Here is a 20,370-nt window from a genome sequence, read left to right as displayed (position 1 = left end):
AGTGTCCCATATCCCCCTCTTCACACCCCTGGGCCCGCCCTATACTGCTACTTATAATAATCCCTAAACTCGTCGTTTATCTTCCCCGGCTCAGACTCCACATCCCTTACCCCAGTCTGTATCTTCAATATTTCCCTGGACGCGGCCTGCCTCCGTTGCTGATGCACTAATATTCGACTCATCTTTTCCCCGTATTCTTACTGTACCCCTCTTGCGCTGTGCAGGTGTCCTACCGCCCTCCCCCTTGTCAGCCTATCAAATTGCCCCTGTAATTTGTTCCTTCTCACCAATCCCTCCGTGGTGGGCATCCTCGAGTACTCCCTATCTACCTCCACTATCTCGTTCATATTTTTCCCTCCTTTCCATATCCGCATGTGTCTTGAACAAGATAATCTCCCCTCGGACCACCGCTTTTAGCCCTTCCCAAAAAGTGGCCGCCGACACCTCCTCGTTTTGGTTCAATTCTACATAATCTTTAATCACAGCCCGCTGTTTGTCACAAAACCCTCTATCTGCTAACAACGCCAAATCAAGCCTCTACCCCACCTCTGCTCCCATCCCGATCTAAGCCGAATCTCCAGCTAATGGGGTGCATAGTCCGAGATTACTATCCTCACGTACTCTGCCCCCTCCACTCCGACCAAAACCTCCCAGCTCACAAAAAAGTAAATTCTGGAATATACCCTGTGCACGTGCGGGAAAGAAAAGGAATTCTCCCCTCCCCCTGGGTCCTCGAAGCACCGCGGGTCCACCATACCCATCTATTCCATAAACCCACCAAACTCCTTTGCCATTTGTATCCTATCCATTGACCTGGGGCTTGATTTATCTACCCTCGGCTCTTAGGGCACAATTAAAATCTCCTCCTATAATCAACTGGTGCGTGACCAAGTCCAGGATTGCTGCCAGCAAACCCCTCATAAAACCTACATCGTCCCAATTCTGTGCATACACATTCATCAATACCACCGGCGTCCCCTCAAATACCCCACTCACCATCACATATCTCCCATCCGGTCCCTCAATTCCTTTGCGCTCATAAACCCCGGTTTCGTACTCATCAAAATTGCCACCCCCAAGGGCAGCATGGTAGCACAGTGGTTAGCATTGCTGTCTACGGCGCTGAGGACCCGGGTTCGAGTCCTGGCCCTGGGTCACTGTCCATGTAGAGTTTGCACATCCGTCCCCACAACCCAAAAGGTGTGCAGGATAGGTGGATTGGCCACGCTAAATTGCCCCTTAATTGGAAAAAAAAATAATTGGGTACTCTAAATTTTTTTTTAAAAATTGCCACCCCTGCGACTTTGAATCAAACTCCGAGTAGAAAACCTGACCCACCCACCCCTTCCTTAGTCTAACCTGGTCCTTCACGCGGAGGTGCATCTCCTGCAGAAATACCACCACCCCTTTCAAGCTCCTAAGGTGTGCAAAGACCCGAGATCCTTTGACCGGTCCATTGAGCCCTCGCACCTTCCACGTTAACAGCCTTACCGGGGACTTGTGCCTCCATTCCCCTCTACCGTCCACCACCCTTCCCTTTTGGCTTTGCCCCGGTTAATTTCACCCTATACTTGGCCCATCCAAGAGGCCCTTTTCTCCACCCCTGACCATGTTTCCTCTCCAATTTCACCTCGTCGCATGACCTCCCCCACAGCCACCTCTCTCCGCCTTCTTCCTCACCTCACTTCCGTTCACCAGCATTACCTGACAGCGTGGAAACTCCTGCCCAAAGGCGGCTTCTACTGACCCCCACCCTCACCTCTCTATTCTGGGAAGATGGCTCCCTGCTCGTCTCGCCCTCCCCCATCCAAACCAAGACTCATCCCGAACCTTCGCTAAGAACAAACAAAAGGAAAAAAACACAGTCTCGGGCAGAAGAGAGAGGAATGGGGTCAGCCGTCCCCTTACAAACGTTTCACCCCTGCTATCCTTTGTGAACCCAACAGTAGAAATTTTTTAAAACCTCCACATCGGAGGAAGAGAAAATCCCCCACTCCCTCCAACCCCCACTCTACCCGTATTGGGATGGGATGGTCGAGGCGGGAGGGCGCCGTCGGGGGGATATACAGGTACGTGGGAACCGGGTGAGGAGCTGGGTTAAAAAAGGGGATGGCTAGTCGACAAGGGGGGCGGTAAAGAGCCCCCCAACCCGGCTGATCACGTGGAACGTGAGAGGGCTGAACGGGCCGATTGAAAGGGCACACCTAAAGAAATTAAAGGCAGATGTGGTTATGTTGCAGGAGACGCATCTGAAACTGATAGACCAGGTCAGACTACGTAAAGGATGGGTGGGGCAGGTGTTTCATTCGGGTTTAGATGCGAAGAACAGGGGGGTGGCTATCTTAGTGGGGAAACGGGCACTGTTTGTGGCAAAGACCATAGCGGCGGATAGTGGGGGTAGATATGTGATGGTGAGTGGCAGATTGCAAGGGGAGGCGGTGGTTCTGGTGAACGTATATGCCCCGAACTGGGATGATGCAAATTTTATGAGGCGTATGTTGGGACGTATCCCGGAGCTGGAGGCGGGAAAGTTGGTAATGGGGGAAGACTTCAATACGGTGCTTGATCCAGGGCTGGACCGGTCGAGGTCCAAGACCGGGAGGAGGGCGGCAGCGACCAGGGTACTCAAGGACTTCATGGAACAGATGGGAGGGGTAGACCCCTGGAGATTTAGTAGGCCTAGGAGTAAGGAGTTCTCATTTTTCTCCCATGTTCATAAAGTATACTCACGGATAGACTTTTTTGTCTTGGGAAGGGCACTGATTCCGAAGGTGACAGGGACGGAATATACGGCCATAGCCATTTCGGACTACATTGGGTAGACCTGGAGGTAGGAGAGGAAAAAGAACAGCACCCACTCTGGAGAATAGATATGGGCTTATTGGCGGATGAGGGGGTATGTTTAAGGGTGAGGGGGTGCATCGAAAGGTACTTGGAGCTTAATGACAATGGAGAGGTTCAGGTGGGAGTGGTCTGGGAGGCGTTGAAGGCAGTGGTTAGAGGGGAACTGATATCCATAAGGGCATATAAAGGGAAGCAAGAGGGTAAAGAAAGGGAGTGATTGCTGAAAGAACTTCTGAGGGTGAACAGGCAATATGCGGAGGCACTGGAGGAGGGACTACAGGGAAAGACAAAGGCTACATGTGGAATTTGACCTGCTGACCACGCTTAAGGCAGAGGCTCAGTGGAGGAGGGCACAGGGTTTACAGTATGAGTATGGAGAGAAGGCGAGTCGGCTACTGGCCCACCAATTGAGGAAGAGGGGAGCAGCGAGGGAGATAGGTGGGGTGAGAGATGAGGAGGGAGAGATGGAACGGGGAGCGGAGAGAGTGAACGGGGTGTTCAAGGCATTTTATGAGAGGTTATATAAGGCTCAGCCCCCGGAAGGGAAGGAGGGAATGATGCATTTCCTGGATCAGCTGGAATTCCCTAAGGTGGAGGAGCAGGAGAGGGTGGGACTGGGAGCACAGATTGAGATGGAGGAGGTGGTAAAACGGATTGGGAGCATGCAGGCGGGGAAGGCCCCGGGACCGGATGGATTCCCGGTGGAATTTTATAGGAAGTATATGGACCTACTGGCCCCGCTTTTGAAGAGAACCTTTAATGAGGCCAGGGAAAGGGGGCAGCTGCCCCCGACTATGTCAGAGGCAACGATATCGCTCCTTTTGAAGAAGGAAAAAGACCCGCTGCAGTGTGGGTCCTACAGGCCCATTTCCCTTTTAAATGTAGATGCTAAGCTCCTGGCTAAGGTGATGGCGACGAGGATAGAGGACTGTGTCCCGGGTGTGGTCCACGAGGATCAAACTGGGTTCGTTAAGGGGAGACAGCTGAACACGAACATACGGAGGTTGCTAGGGGTAATGATGATGCCCCCACCAGAGGGGAAGGCGGAGATAGTGGTGGCGATGGACGCCGAGAAAGCATTCGACAGAGTGGAGTGGGATTATCTGTGGGAGGTGCTGAGGAGGTTTGGTTTTGGAGAAGGGTATATCGGATGGGTACAGCTGCTGTATAGGGCCCCGGTGGCGAGCGTGATCACGAACAGACAGAGGTCTGACTATTTCCGTCTTCATAGAGGGACGAGGCAGGGGTGTCCCCTGTCTCCGTTACTGTTTGCATTGGCAATTGAGCCCCTGGCCATAGCACTGAGGGGCTCCAGGAAGTGGAGGGGAGTACTCAGGGGAGGAGAAGAACACCGGGTATCTTTGTATGCAGATGATTTATTGCTGTATGTTGCGGACCCAGTGGAGGGGATGCCTGAGATAATGCAGACACTTAGGGAGTTTGGGGAATTTTCGGGGTACAAATTGAATATGGGGAAGAGTGAGTTGTTTGTGGTGCATCCGGGGGAGCAGAGCAGGGGAAAAGATGACATGCCGCTGAGGAAGGTGACAAGAGATTTCAGGTACTTAGGGATTCAGATAGCCAGGAGTTGGGGAACCTTACATAGGCTTAATTTAACTAGATTGGTGGGACAGATGGAGGAGGATTTTAAGAGATGGGACATGGTGCGCCTGTCACTGGTGGGTAGGGTGCAGGCGGTCAAAATGGTAGTCCTCCCGAGATTCCTTTTTATGTTTTAGTGCCTTCCGGTGATGGTCACGAAGGCTTTTTTCAAGAGAATCGAGAAAAGTGTCATGAGTTTTGTGTGGGCCGGGAAGACCCCGAGAGTGAGGAGGGGGTTCTTGCAGCGTAACAGGGATAGGGGGGGGGGCTGGCACTACCGAGCCTAAGTGAATACTACTGGGCCGCCAATATCTCAATGGTGTGTAAGTGGATAGGAGAAGGGGAGGGAGCGGCGTGGAAAAGATTGGAGATGGCGTCCTGCAAAGGAACCAGCCTACAAGCAATGGTGACGGCGCCGTTGCCGTTCTCCCCGAAGAAATAAACCACAAGTCCAGTGGTGGTGGCAACACAAAAATTTGGGGCCAGTGGAGATGACATAGGGTCCCCGATAAGAAATAACCATAGGTTTGTCCCGGGGAGAATGGATGGGGGATTTGGAGCATGGCAGAGAGCTGGGGTTGTGCAACTGAGAGATCTGTTCGTAGATGGGACGTTTGCGAGTCTGGGAGCGCTGACGGAAATATATGGGTTGCCGCAAGGGAATGAATTTTGATACATGCAACTGAGGGCTTTTGCGAGGCAGCAGGTGAGGGAATTCCCGCAGCTCCCGATGCAGGAGATTCAAGATAGAGTGATCTCAGGGACATGGGTGGGGGATGGTAGGGTGTCGGATATATACAGGGAAATGAGGGACGAGGGGGAGATCATAGTGGATGAGCTGAAGGGGAAATGGGAAGAAGAGCTGGGGGAAGAGATTGAGGAGGGGCTGTGGGCTGATGCCCTACGTAGGGTAAACTCGTCGTCCTCGTGCGCCAGGCTAAGCCTGATACAATTCAAGGTTTTACACAGGGCGCATATGACCGGAGCAAGGCTCAGTAAACTTTTTGGGTTAGAGGATAGTTGTGGGAGATGCTCGAGAAGCCCAGCAAACCACACCCACATGTTTTGGTCATGTCCGGCACTGCAGGGGTTCTGGGTGGGGGGTGGCAAAGGTGCTTTCGAAGGTGGTGGGGGTCCGGGTCGAGCCAGGCTGGGGGATGGTTATATTCGGGGTTGCAGAAGAGCCGGGAGTACAGGAGGCGAAAGAGGCTGATGTCTTGGCCTTTGCGTCCCTAGCAGCCCGGCGAAGGATATTGCTTATGTGGAAAGAAGCCAAACCCCCGGCCGTGGAGACCTGGATAAATGACATGGCAGGGTTTATAAAACTAGAACGGATAAAGTTCGCACTAAGGGGTTCGCCTTAAGGGTTCACCAGGCGGTGGCAACTGTTCATTGACTACCTCGCAGAACGATAAAGGAAATGGGAAGGTAACAGCAGCAACCCAGGGGGGAGGGGAGGGGGGGGGGGGGGGGGGAGAGAGCCCGGGCGGGTCCTCAGGGGTGTTTTTGTATAGATATTTGTATTAGGCTATGTATATTGGATTGTTTGATTTTATTTTTGGAGAGTTATTATTTTTGATATGGCAGTTGCCATTTAGTTTATATATATATGTATATTATTTATTTATTTGTTAAAAACGGCCACTGTTATTTATACTGTTTTATTGTTGTAAAAAGGAAAACCTTTGTATTGTTTTGTTTGGCCAAAAAATTTGAATAAAATATATATTTTTTTAAAAATTCAATCCCAATAGTTTGTTGAGTACTGTTTCCCTATTGATGCTGGTGTTCTAAAGCTCCACTTTCTGAATTACTTGTTCCGATAGGTATGATACTAGCGTCCTCCACCGTGAAAACTGAGGCAAAATATTGATTTAGCATCTCTCACCATTTCTGTGTTCCCCACTATTAACTCTCCAGTTTCTTCTTCCAAGGGACCAACATTCACTTTACCGATTCTCTTCCCTTTTATGTACTTCTAGAGGCTTTTGCAATCCTTTTTGATATTTTGCACTAGCTTTCTTTCATAATTTACCTTGGGTCTTCTTATTACCTTTTTAGTAACGCTTTGTTTATGTTTGAAAGCTTCCCAATCTTCCAGCCTGCCCCTGGCCTTTGCGACATGGTATACCATGTATTTATACATGCCATACATGCATCATGGCAAACAGGATGTGCAAGCCAGATTTTTATGTCTGCATGTTCCTCCCCTCAATTGCCAGCATAATTTCCACACTATCTGCTGATCTAAATCAAATAGGAATTGTCTGTTTAAAAGTGTTGAAAAATCTTTTTATTCTTCCTTTAGGAATCTGCCACCTGTCCTTGCTGCCGCGTTGATTCATACTGCTATTGCACATGTGCTACAATTGGATGTCTCTATATTTAAAAACAAAAAGGAACCTGATCAAGATGCAGAAAAGCTTGTCTGTAAGTATTTGCATTATATATTTTTTATAAACTATGTTTTTGAATATGTTAAAACGAATGCTTTCTCTGGTCACATAGTAGACTTCCAAATAACATTGCTTCAGTACCATCTTTTGGGGTGATGAATAGCTAGCAAATGTCTGCAGTGCATCCACTGAGAAGCATAAATGTCTTACAACACCAGGTTAAGGTCCAACAGGTTTGTTTGGAATCACAAGCTTTCGGAGCACAGCTCTTTCATCAGGTGAGTGACTCACTTGATGAAGGAGCTGCGCTCCCAAACCTCGTGATTCCAAACAAACCTGTTGGACTTTAACCTGGTGTTGTAAGACTTCTTACTGTGCCCACCCCAGTCCAACGCTGGCATCTCCACATCAAGCATAAATGCCTGAGTAGTAATGGGAGCTATTCCATCATCTGCTTGCACCTTTTTTCTGGTGCAGGTGTTGCAGAGATAAGAAATAGGAGTTTAATGAGCCAATGGCTCATTTCCGGTGGTGACCATGAAGTGAGTGGTCGCACATTTGGTGGCTCCTGCTCGTGGCAGTTTTTTCAGTCCTTTTCCCTGGCTAACAAGTGGATGTAAGGCGGAATAAAGGTGCAGGGGAGCGAGAGGAAAGATTTACCCTCTGGTTAATGGAGCCGAGGGCCAGAATTGGTCGAAAGAGAGGGGACCAGACGTTTGGAGCTGGTGCGGCGGCAGGGAAATGCATTTGACGTAGTCTACTTGCACTTCAGCAAGGCATTTGATAACTAATAGCAAAGATAAGAGCCCATAGGATCCATGGAAATTTGGCAATTTGGATCCAAAATTGGCTGAGTGGCAGGAAGCAGAGGCTATTGATCGAGGGTGTTTTTTTGACTGGAAGCCTGTATCCAATGGGGTCTCACAAGTTTTTGTTTCAAATTTAGAGTACCCAATTACTTTTTTGTCCAATTAAGGGACAATTTAGCATGGACAATCCACCGAACCTGCACATCTTTGGGTTGTGGGGGTAAAACCTACGCAGACGCGGGGAGAATGTGCAAACTCCACACGGACAGTGACTCAGGGCCGGGATTCGATCTCGGGTCCTCAGCGGTGTAGGCTGCAGTGCTAATCACTGTGCCACGTTCCGCCCCGGGGGTCCCACAGAGTTTGGTGTTGGGGCCCGTGCTGTTTGTGGTTTATATAAATGATTTAGATATGAATGTAGGAGGTTTGATCCGTAAGTTTACGGATTATACAAAAATTAGGGTGGTTAATAGTGAGGAGGTTAACCTTTGATTACAGGAGGATATAGACGGGCTGGTCAGAAAGGCTGATCAGTTGCAAATGGAATTCAGTCCCGATACGTATGTGGTGATGCACTTGGGCAGGACAAACAAAGCAAGGGAATACATGATAGACGGCAGGATCCTGGGAAGCACCGAGGATCAGAGGGATCTTGGTGTGCATGTATACTGGTCCCTTAAGGTAGCAGAGCAGGTGGATAAAGTGGTTAAGAAGGCATATGGTATACTTGCATTTATTAGCTGAGGCATAGAGTTTAAGAGCAGGGAACTTACTCTGCAACTGTATAAAATGTTGGGTAGGCCACAGCTAGAGAAGTGTGTGCAGTTGTGGAATCCACATTATAGGAGGGATGTGATAGCACTGGAAACGGTGCAGAGAATATTTATCATATTGTTGCCTGGGCTGGAGAGTGTTTGTTATGAAGAAAGATTGGATAGACTTTATTTTCCTTGGAGCAGAGGAGTCTGAGGGGGGGATATGATTGAGATGTATAAAATTATGAGGGGCACAGATGGTGTAGACAGGAACAAACTTTTCCCCTTGGTGGAGGGGTCAATGACCAGGAGGCATAGATTTAAGGTAAGGGGCAGGAGGTTTAGAGGGGATGTGAGGAAAAGCTTTTCAACCCAGAGAGTGGTGGGAGTTTGGAATCCGCTGCCTGAAAGGGTGGTGGAGGCAGAGACCCTCTTACATTTAAGAAGTATTTTGAAGTGCACTTGCGATCCCAGGGAACACAATGCTATGGGCCAAGTGCTGGGAAATGGGATTGGAATGGTTAGGTGGTTGTTTTTGACCGGTGCAGACACAATGGGCCGAAGGGCCTTTTCTACGCTGTATGACTCTACGACTGTGGTTGCAAATAGAATTGGACCTGACTGTGATACACCCGATGGTTAATTAGTCTGTGGGCACAGAGTCCAGGATTGTGCATTGTTGTGGTCAGTATCCTGTGATTTCCACTATACTCTAATTGACAGAAAATTGTGCATTGGCAAATGCAGAAGATGGTTAATCCTTCCTTCCTTGGTTAGGCTATCATACAAAGACTAGCTACTAAAAAAGGTACTGGAAGGCGGGCAGTGTCAATGAAACTATACTCCGCAAGAGTTGGTGCTTTTATGAAAGGAGGGAGAGCATTGGAGAAGAAAATGTTTCATCAGGTGGTCGATACAAACCTTTTTCAGCAGCCACAATATTTGTGTTCCATTTATTTTCTTGGAGTAGGAAAATGGAGCACCATACAGGCACTGTAACTAGTGAGAGTATGTGGTACCTTCCTACTATAGTACAATGATGATTCCCTTGACTGATGGTGAGAAGTGGAGGTTATGCCTTTGTTGCTGTTTCTTTATCTGCTTTTATATCAGTTTCCTAATACACTAGCATCACAAATAAATTCATTCCCTTTAGCTTGTCTGCATAGTTTAATTGTCATCTGTTTTATAACACAACCACTCCTTACACCTCCCACACAGGCTTTTATGATTCATCCTGCCATCTGTGTTCAACTCCTGATCATCTGTGCTTCGTGAACACAAACTGCACATACAGGAAATTGCAGCATCAGTATATTTATTATTAAATTAATTTATGGACATAGGCAATGCTGGCTAAGCCAGCATTTATTGCCCCATCATTAGTTGCCATTGAGAAGGAGGTGGTGGCTGCTTTCTTGAACTGCTGCAGACCTTGAGGTGTAGGTACACTCACGTGCGTTGGGGAGGGAGTTCCAAGATTTTGACCCAACAACTTAAGAAACGGTGATATATTTCCAAATCAGATGGTGAGTGTTTTGGAGGGGAACCTCCAGATGGTGGGTATTTAGAATGAAATCCTAAATTGAAAACTGATGTTTGAAATATCTGAAGTTCAATGTTTTATCTCGGTCTATTCACATTTACTCCAGTAAATTTTTGATGTCCTGATGAGTGAGGTCTATTAATCTTTCATATTTAAATATTGGTCACATTTTGCTTTCGAAATTTCCAAACCAATTGGTACTTGTTCGATTGCAGAGGACTCTCTGCATTGACAAATTGACAATGGAATCCCATATCACGTGAATTCATCTGGAGGGTTGGCATGACTGCTGTTATTACAAAACGTTTGTTGAGTTTCAGAATCACAACCTTTGTTAAATCTGACCAGTCATCAGTGTTGGGTAAATTCCTGCTTACTTGTCAGTTGAACAAACTGCATGCCAGCCTGCCTTAGTGCCTTGAAAATATTGTTATCTGTTGTCATGGGAGCAATAAGTCTTTGGTATTGTATTAAAACTCCCCTTTTATCATCAAGGATAGAATGATTAAACAATTGAATTAGTATGAACTGATGGAAGAGAGTCATCATTATCTTTTGTGAAGGGTAGATCACAATTTTGTGAGATCACACAACATAGAGGACACGGGAGTGTGACTTTCAGAAGGCATTTAATAACGTTCCACACAAATTATCAGAAACAAATTAGTGCTTGGAATTGAAGGTAACCTTGTCGTATGGGTTGGTAATTGATTGGACCATACAGAATAGTTAGAGCACAGTAGGGGGCCATTTGTCTTTGCCGGCTGTCTGCAAGAGCAACTCTGCTGATCTCACTAAATTGCCCTTCCCACAATGCCCTGCACATAGTTTCTCTTCAGGTGCTTATTTGTTAATTCCCTTTTGAAAGCCACAATTGAATCTCTCTCTCCACCACACTCGGGCAGTGTATTCCAGAACCTAACATCTTGCTGTGTAAAAACATTTTTCCTCATGCTGGTGTTGGGTCTTTAAGTGGCCTTAAATTGATAGCCTCTGGTTCTTGATCCTTCTGCCAATGGGAAAAGTTTCTCTCTCTCTGCTCTGTTTAGACCTCATGATTTGTATGCCTCTATCAAAACCTCTCTCAGCTTTCTCAAAGGAAAGTCCCAGCTTTTCCAATCTATCCATGTAGCTGAAGTCCCTCATCCCTGGAACAATTTTTGTAAATCTTTTCTGCTGCTTCTCTAAAACCTTCCTGTCCTTCCCAACGTGATCCCCAGAATTGTACATACTACTCTAGTTGAAGGTGAACCAGTTTATTGTAAAAGTTCATAACCTTCATGCTTTTGTATGCTGTTGCTCTTAATTATGAAGCCCAGGAACCCATATACCTTTTTAAACTGCTGGTGGAGGAACAAAGGGATTTTGGTATCCAGGTGCACACACCTCGCATAGCTAATGTACACGTTCAAAAAGTTCCATAATCAAAAAAGGCGAATAAAATATTTGCTTTTCTCAAAGTGAATACAATGGGGAGGAAACCTTGGTCAGACTCCATCTGCAGCTTTCACATTCAGGCACCTTGTCCGAGGAAGGTTGTACTCCAGGACCATGTTATAGCATGGAATTTATGTAAATTTATCACTTCATAATGTATTTCACATCATTGAAGTATAAATTGCTCACTAATTATTTAGGACCAGCCAATGAGATGCCAGCCACTTGACTAATTAAGGTGCCGGGTTTTTTTATCAATTCTGATCAAACATGTACTGGTACCCATACACCAATTAACGCCAAATCATGAAAATCATCACCCAGTCAAGGAAGGCACTGAGAATGGCAGTCGCTGAATAGGTATTTTGTGAGTGGATTAAAGATGGAGAATAAGACCATAAGACATAGGAGCGGAAGTAAGGCCATTCGGCCCATCGAGTCCACTCCACCATTCAATCATGGCTGATTTCAATCTGAGAAAAGTGTTGGTAAAAATGGCTGAAGGTGGCTTAGAAAGAATAGATAGAAATGCTGAGAACACACCTCTTGGTGAGTCTGTATTTACGTGATTAACCCAGCAGAAAGTCGAAGGCTTGCCCATATCCGGTCACATTTTTCAAGCTCAAGCTAAAATATATAGTCATCAAATGAATGGAAATATAAATGCCCCATTAGAGTTTGGAACTAGCGCAGGATGGTTGGTAAGATCCAAGAACTGATGAGGCATTGCATTTTGTAATAATACTACAGGAGAAGAGCAACTGTCCTTGATGAGCTAGCTGCAACATTTCCCGCGGAATTTACCTAGATTTTACAAAGAGGATATACTGAAGAACAAATCTAAAACTGCAACAAGAAGACCCTGTATTACAAAATAATTCTCAGAGAGGACACTGGTGATGCTATGAACCAAAAGTCTCTGCATCATAACTAGTTTGCAAAAGCTAATTCTGCTCATCATTGGAAAATGTGCCCAGCAATACTGCTTCCATCATCTGAACCTAAAATCACTGGCATGCCTGGAGGAGAGTTCTGCTGGGGTGGAGGCCCTCTTCAATGCACAGTGCCTCAGCATAGTTGGGGAACTTAATGGAATTCTTGTACCTGGAGAAAGTCAAGTACACTGTCAGGGGGTCGGTTTGTCATAGATTGTCAGAATTTACAGTGCAGAGGGAGGCCATTCGGCCCATCAAGTCTGCACCGGCTCTTGGAAAGAGCACCTCACTTAAGCCCACACCTCCACCCTATCCCTGTAAACTGGTAACCCCACCTAACCTAAGGGCAATTTAGTATGGCCAATCCACCTAACCTGCACATCCTTGGACTGTGGGAGGAAACCGGAGCACCTGGAGGAAGCCCACACAGACACGGGGAGAAAGTGCAAACACCACACAGACAGTGACCCAAGCCGAATCGAACCTGGGACCCTGGAGCTGTGAAGCAACTGTGCTAACCACTGTGCTACATGCTGCCCCAAAGGATTGAAGGGTTTTACCGGAGATGGCAACCATTCATTATCTACTTTAAGGAATTAATCATCGTCGGTTGCTGACAGGTGTTGGTTTGGGGGTCTGAGGCTTTGTTTCTTTTGTTGAATGTAGTTTATATCTTGATGGATGGAGTGGGTATGGTCGGTAGGGATTTTTGTCATGTGGGTTTTGTGTATCATCTACTGGGGGGAATATGGGATTGTTGGAAAATTTATTGTAAAAATGGGAAGTGTTTGATAAAAATATATATATTTAAAATAAAATCATTGCCATGTCAATACTCGATATCAAAGTCTGGGTGACATGTTCAGTTTTTGAAGACTCATTGTACGGTAAATTCATACCAAGCGTCAGGAAACAAATCAAATAGAGCAAACTACCAAAGTAGGACTCTTGGCTGATTGACAATTTCCTGTACATTCACTCCAAGAACCTGGTAACACAAGAAAGTACACAAATGCATCTACAATTCAACCCTTGACCAAGGCATTATAGTGACCTTCAAATGTAACTTGCTATTGAAGAGTAAGGATGACTTGTCTGAAGAAACCAAACATGAAAGCTGTGACCATGCCTGGCAAGAAGTGTATCAAAAACTCCCAGACACATACCTGGGTGCTGCATTCAAGACTGAAACCAATAGTGACTGCATGAGGATTTTGAAGACTTAATTGAAGAAAAATAATTGAAGGTGAAGGGAGCTGTGGATTATAATGGATTTGATGGCTCTGTGTTTGGAGCTGTATTAGACATTCATGACGTCAATGTGCAGCTGAATATTCATGCCCAGGAAGTTACCGACAAGATGGTTACATGTTGGAATATTGCGCGGTGTACCAGCCTCAAATCCTGAAGATGTTCAGCATGCTGAAGATTATGATGAAGACGCTGCTGAGACTTGAGCCACTGTCATCATGCACTAGCTCAAAGAATCATTGCAATGGTTGGAAATCACACAACTTTAGAATATCTTGCATCTAGTAAAGGCAGAGGTTAGGGGTAAGTGTGAATAGTTAGAAGTTACTCTTATTCCACACACGTTTATCTGTTCAATAACATACATGTATATTCACATTTTATGAATCAAAATAAATGTGACTTTTTGAAGAAATTTTCTTCATTTTGTTTGCTTTATTATTCCATCTATTGGCTTGGCATTCTTGAAAGGACCTTGTTATAACATAATCTCATCTATAATGTGATCTAATGATGTGGATCCTGTGGACTGCGCTAATGTGGGGACTGCTTGGCAGAATGATACCGGGACATGAGGCTTAAAATGGGCACAAGTTGCATAAACCTGCCTTGCACATTGCCTTCAGTCAAGGTTGAGGGTGAGCTAACTGAGGTCTTCAAAAACAGAAAATTATTTCCTCCAGTGTGGAAATCTGGAACAAGGACACAATCTTAAAGTTAGTCATTTGGGAGATCAATCGGTAAGCTGTTTCATGCAACAGTAGTGGACATCTGGAACTATCTTCCAAAAGGCTTGGTCAAAATACAGAGGTACAATGGCACAGTGGTTAGCACTGCTGCCTCACAGCGGCAGGGACCCCGGTTCGATTCCTAACCTTGGGTGACCATCAGTGTGAAGTTTGTACGTTCTCCTCATGTCTGCATGGGTTTCCTCCCATAGCCCAAAGATGTGCAGGTCAGATGGATTAGCCTTGCTAAATTGCTCCTTAGTGTCCAATGGTTCGGTGGGGATACGGGGATGGCGCAATGGTGTGGCCTAGGTACGGTACACTTTCAGAGGGTTGGTGAAGACTCAATGGGCTGAATGGCCTCCTTCTGCACTGTAGGAATTCTATGATTCGAACTGACCTTTTTTTGGCTAAGTGTATTAAGGGATGTGGCTCATTGGTGGATAAATGGAGCTAAGGTATGCATGACTCCGTTGAGCCCTGAAGCAAAATATATATATACTTCTATATCTTTGTCAGCTGGACTACTTTATACGATTGTTTTTTTTTTTAACATGCTTTTAAAAAGGACAATTGTTGAACTGACAAGATGGCTCCACCTGGTTACATGCTGGCTTCTGGAGGTTTCTGGAGAGTTTCAAAGTGAACAACGGCTAATGCCTTAAACGCCCCGGAATGTAATCCCTAGCGGACGGTCTGTTTGTAGTTCAGGTGGATTTTTTGGTCTTCCGAAATTTTTGTGTATATTTGTAAAAAGCCTTGAATAAAAAATATATTAAAAAAATCTTCAGAATGGTTTCCACATTTGAAAAGGTTGCCTGCAAACCATCACGTGCAAGTCTGTACAAATCAGCTGGTGATGTCGAAGCACAGAGCTCATCATTATCGATTAGATGAATAAATTATTTCACCTCATCTTCAAAAAGGTTTGTGTCTATGTCTTCTCTGTAGAATTCAATTAATCTCTTACTGCAGCAGCTCTTAGTGTTCTCGTCCAAACCTTTGTCGAAAAGCAGGCAAAAGAATTTAAAAGTCTTCAGAGATTCACTTATTCTCTGCGATTGCACCATTATTATGTCACCAATAATATTGACCGTCTCAACCATTATCTTTTTTTCTTTTAAAGTGATTTCTTTTTCTCTTTCATCGAAAAATATCTTCCTGTGTCTTTTATGCTTCTCAGCAGAGGGACCTGTATTGTTTAATGTTAGTGCCTCTGCTTGTACTGAGGTATAATTATTTAGAACTTCCATGAAACAACTTTAACAGAGGTTAACAATTGTGAAGCATTCAATAAAGTCGTATCAACATTTTGCAGCAATTTGCTGACAGCATTAATTCTTTGAAATAAACAGTTCCACAAAACAGGAAAGTCTGCAGTTTTGTACTTTTCAAACTTCTCTGCTAAGGATTTTGCTTCAGCTTTCACATGTGTTTCTCTGATTTTGATGTGACTATGTCTGATGAGCATTCCTTTATATTGACATTCAGTCCCAAAGCCAGAACAGCATCTGCATGGGTGAACCACCTGGTATCACAAATTCGTTGACCGTCAAATGTTTTCAATGTGCCTGCTCCAAGAGTGATTGTAGCCCACGTGACAGTGAGGCTAGAAATAGGAGGATAGTGCAGCTAAATACGTGGCTAAACTGGCAGTGTAGGAGGGAGGATTTCAGATTTCTGGAGCACTGGGACCTCCTCCGGGGCAGGTGTGACCTGTACAAGAAGGACGGGTTGCATCTAAACTGGAGGGGCATCAATATCCTGGCTGGGAGGTTTGCCAGAGCCACCCGGGAGGATTTAAACTAGTATGGTGGGGTGGGAGGAGGAGGAGGAGAACCAGAGCGTTAGCTTTAGAAGGTATAATAACTGAAGCAGAAATAGAGAACAAAAATAAGGACAACAGTCTGCTCAAACGCAGTGGTTTGAAGTGTGTTTGTTTCAACGCCAGAAGTACAGCAGGTAAGGCAGATTAACTTAAGAGCACTTAATAGTACTTCGAACTGTGGTGTTGTGGTTTTCACAGAAACATGGTTAAAGGACGGGCAGGATTGGTAGTTGAATGTTGGAGGCTATAGATGCTTCAGGAGAGATAGAGCAGAATGTAAAAGGGGCGGAGGAGTAGCATTACTGGTTAAGGAGAATATTATAGCTGTACTGCGGGAGGACACCTCGGACAGCTCATACAATGAGGCAATCTGGGTAGAGCTCAGGAACAGGAAGAGGGCAATCACAATGTTGGGCCTTTATTACAGATCCCCCAACTGTCAGCAAGCGATAGAGGAGCAGATAGGTAGAGATTTTGGATAGGTGCAAAAGTAACAGGATTGTTGTGGTAGGGGATGTTAATTTCCCCTATATTGACTACGACTCACTTAGTGCTAGGGGCATGGATGGGGTAGAGATTGTAAGGTGTATATGTAGATAGTCCAACTAGGGAAGGGGCAGTGCTGGACCTGGTATTGGGGAATGAGCCAGGACAGGTGGTTGAGGTTTCAGTAGGGGAACATTTTGGGAGTAGTGACCACAATTCTGTAGGTTTTACGGTACTTTTGGATAGGGATGAGGGTAACCCTCACGTTAAGTTGCCAAACAGGGGAAAGGCAAATTATGATAACATGAGACAGGAATTGAAGAATTTGGAGTGGGTGCGGCTGTTGGAGGGTAAATCAACATCTGACATGTGGGAGTCTTTCAAGCGACTGTTGATTAGGATTCAGGAAACGTTCACGAGAAAATAAAGGATAGGTATGGGAAGTTTAGGGAGCCTGGGATAATGAGGGTATTGTGAACCTTGTCAAAAAGAAAAAGGAGGCTTTTGTACAGTCCAAAAGGGTGGGGACAGCCGAAACCCTTGAGTATAAAGAAAGTAGGAAGATACGTAAGCGGGAAATTAGGAGGGTTAGGCAGGGTCATGAAAACTCCTTGGCAAGTAGGATTAAGGTGAATCCCAAAGTTTTTTTTATTCATATGTAAAAAGCAAGAGTGTGGCCAGGAAAGGATTGAACCACTTAAGGACAGTGGGGGGAATCTGTGTGTTGAGCAAGAGGAAATGGGCGAGGTACTAAATAAGTACTTTGCATCAGTGATCACCAAAGAAAAGGACTTTGTGGAAGGTGATTCTTGGGTAGGGTGTGTGGACAGTCTGGGTCATGTTGACATTGAAAAGGAGGAGGTATTGGATCTTTTAAAAGACATTAAGGTAGATAAGTCTCCTGGGCCGGATAGGATTTACCCCAGAATTTTGAGGGAAGCAAGGGAGGAAATTGCTGGAGTCTTGACTGACAACCTTGTATCCGCATTGGCTACAGGTGAGATCCCAGAGGACTGGAAAATAGTTAATGTGGTATCGCTGTTTAAGAAAGGTAGCAGGGTTAATCCAGGAAACTATAGGTCGGTGAGCCTCACATGGGTAGTAGGTAAATTAATAATAATCTTTATTGCCACAAGTGGGTTTACATTAACACTGCAATGACATTACTGTGAAAAGCCCTTAGTCGCCTTTTCGTGTACACAAAGGGAGAATTCAGAATGTCCAATTCACCTATCAGCACGCCTTTTGGAACTTGTGGGTGGAAATCGGAGCACCTGGAGGAAACCCATGCAGACATGGGGAGCACGTGCAGACTCCACACAGACAGTGACCCAAGCCGGGAAACAAACCTGGGACCCTGGAGCTGTGAAGCAACAGTGCTACCATTGTGCTACCGTGGACATTATTGGAGAGAAATTTCAATTACAGGATTTATACCCATTTGGAAACAAATGGACTCATTAGCGATAGACAGTATGGTTTTGTGAAGGGGAGGTCATGCCTCACTAACTTGATCGAGTTTTTTGAGGAGGTGACAAAGATGATTGATGAGGGGAGGGGGTGGATGTTGTTTACATGGACTTCAGTAGTAAAGCTTTTGACAAGGTGCCTCATGGCAGACTGGTATAAAAGGTGATGTCACACAGGATCAGAGGTGAGGTAGTAAGATGGATACAGAAGTGGCCCGGTCACAGAAGGCAAAGGGTCGCAGTAGAAGGCTGTTTTTCTGAATGGAAGGTTGTGGCTAGTAGTGTTGCACAGGGCTCTGTGCTGGGGCCTCTGTTGTTTGTAGTATACATAAACGATTTGGAGGAAAATGTAGCTGGTCTGATTAGTAAGTTCGCTGATGACACCAAGTTTGGTGGAGTGGCAGATAGTGTTGAGGATTGTCAGAGGATACAGCAGGACATAGATAGGTTGGAGACTTGGGCAGAGAAATGGAAAATAGAGTTTAATGAGACAAATGTGAGGTAATGCATTTTGGTTGGTCTAACATAGAGGGGAAATATACCGTAAATGGCAAAGCCCTTAGGAATATAGAAAGCCAGCTAACACCCTCCAGTCTGGCCTGGAGGGTGTTAGCTACACGGAGAGGCTGAATAGACTCGGACTGTTTTCATTAGAACGCCGGAGGTTGAGGGGTGATCTGATAGAGGTCTACAAGATTATGAGGGGCATGGATCGAGTGAAAGGGCAGGCACTGTTTCTTAGTGGAGGGATCAGTCACCTAGGGGCATCGGTTTAAGGTTTGTGGAGCAAAGTTTAGAGGAGATGTGTGAGGCAGGTTTTTTACACAGGGTGGTGAGCACCTGGAATATGTTGCTAGGGGAAGTTGTGGAAGCAGATACATTAAAGGCGTCCAAAAGGCATCTCAACAAATACATGGATAGGATGGATATAGAGGGATATGGCACAAGGAAGTGCTGAGGGCTTTGGCCAAGGGTGGTATCATGACCGGTGCAGGCTTGGAGGGCTGAAGGGCCTGTTCCTGTGCTGTTTTGTTCTTTGTTCTTTTTGTTCATATTCCACGCGTGGAAACCAAAAAGAAGGCATACAAGTTTCAAACAAAGTAAAAAGAAATGCTTGGCTGCGTCACATCATTCAGCTGTTACGTTGCAGATTAAATTCAAGGAGTGACTGGAATATGGGATGAATAATGCTGAGGGGTTTGCATTGTTCAGTCTTGCTTGTAGACCTGAATATTCTCTTGCCATATTTGCGCCATTATGAAAGGTCTGCCCACAACAGTTTTTAATGTCCAGACCAAAATTGTAAAGGATTTCCAAACCCGTTGTCTGCAGGCACTCTGAAGTGTGGGAATATAGCTCGACAAAACAGAGAAATCGCTTTACAACTTCACCATTGCTGGTCACGTATCTTAAAATTAATGTTAATTTGTTCACATGACTCACATCTGTGCGGCAGGGTGGCGCAGTGGTTAGCACTAAGGACCCGGGTTCCAATCCCGTCCGTGTGGAGTTTGCACATTCTCCCTGTGTCAGCCTGGGTTCCATCCCCACAATCCAAAGATGTGCAGGCTAGGTGGATTGGCCACGCTAAATTGCCCCTGAATTGGAAAAAAAGAATTGGGTACTTTAAATTAAAAGAAAATGACACATCTGGTTTTGAATCAACTATTATAGAATAGGATTTGGCATTTTGACTTCATTATTGAATTTTTTTCTGAGCCGCTCTGCCATTCTAGTGATAAAGTCATTGTAGGTTCTGTGCATGAATAAATTGGTCTTCCTGAACCACCGTATCGATAACTTTTCAAATGCTCTTTGAGAATATCGTCAGATTCACTGAGATATTCAAGGCAAGCTCAAAAGCATTGAGAAAATAGCTGCAGGAGGCAAGGATGGTGGGTGAAGGTGGATTCACGAGCCCCTCCTGAATATGGACTGAGCCTATTGTGCACTTCAGCCGAGGCCTCGTCCTGAAGATCCACCGCGTGCAGTGATAGTGAGGTCCCATAGCTTCAAGGAAACGGAGATGGTTTTGCGATGGACAAAGGAACATCGTGATTTTAAGTGGGAAGGCCACTGCATCCGGGACATGGATGTGGAACTAGCAAAGAAGACAGTTGCCTTCAATGGAGTCGTGGCCGCTCTATATGAGAGTGGAGTTCGGTTCAGTTTGGTCTACCCAGCTCGGCTCAGAATGACTTTTGAGAGAAAAGGCTATTTCTTCGACTTGCTGGAAGAGGCATTAAAAGACACAAGTTGGGCGCGTTGTAATTAGGTTTTTGGC

The 20,370-nt window shown here is 45.5% G+C and overlaps 1 protein-coding gene across 2 annotated transcripts in view; it reads left to right on the top strand.

Annotated features, from left to right (window-relative positions):
- ppm1f (protein phosphatase, Mg2+/Mn2+ dependent, 1F) overlaps positions 1 to 20,370 on the top strand; it is a 165,901-nt gene that overhangs the window by 41,088 nt on the left and 104,443 nt on the right. For both annotated transcript variants that reach the window (XM_072498389.1, XM_072498380.1), the window contains exon 2: positions 6,755 to 6,876. In XM_072498389.1, the coding sequence (XP_072354490.1) occupies positions 6,755 to 6,876 (122 nt within the window). The remainder of the gene's footprint in view (positions 1 to 6,754; positions 6,877 to 20,370) is intronic.

The sequence above is a fragment of the Scyliorhinus torazame genome, chromosome 1, assembly GCF_047496885.1.
Source record: "Scyliorhinus torazame isolate Kashiwa2021f chromosome 1, sScyTor2.1, whole genome shotgun sequence".
NCBI classification, from domain to species: Eukaryota; Metazoa; Chordata; class Chondrichthyes; order Carcharhiniformes; family Scyliorhinidae; genus Scyliorhinus; species Scyliorhinus torazame.
Note: the sequence above shows the minus strand (reverse complement) of the source record. Positions and strands in the feature narration are given on the sequence as shown.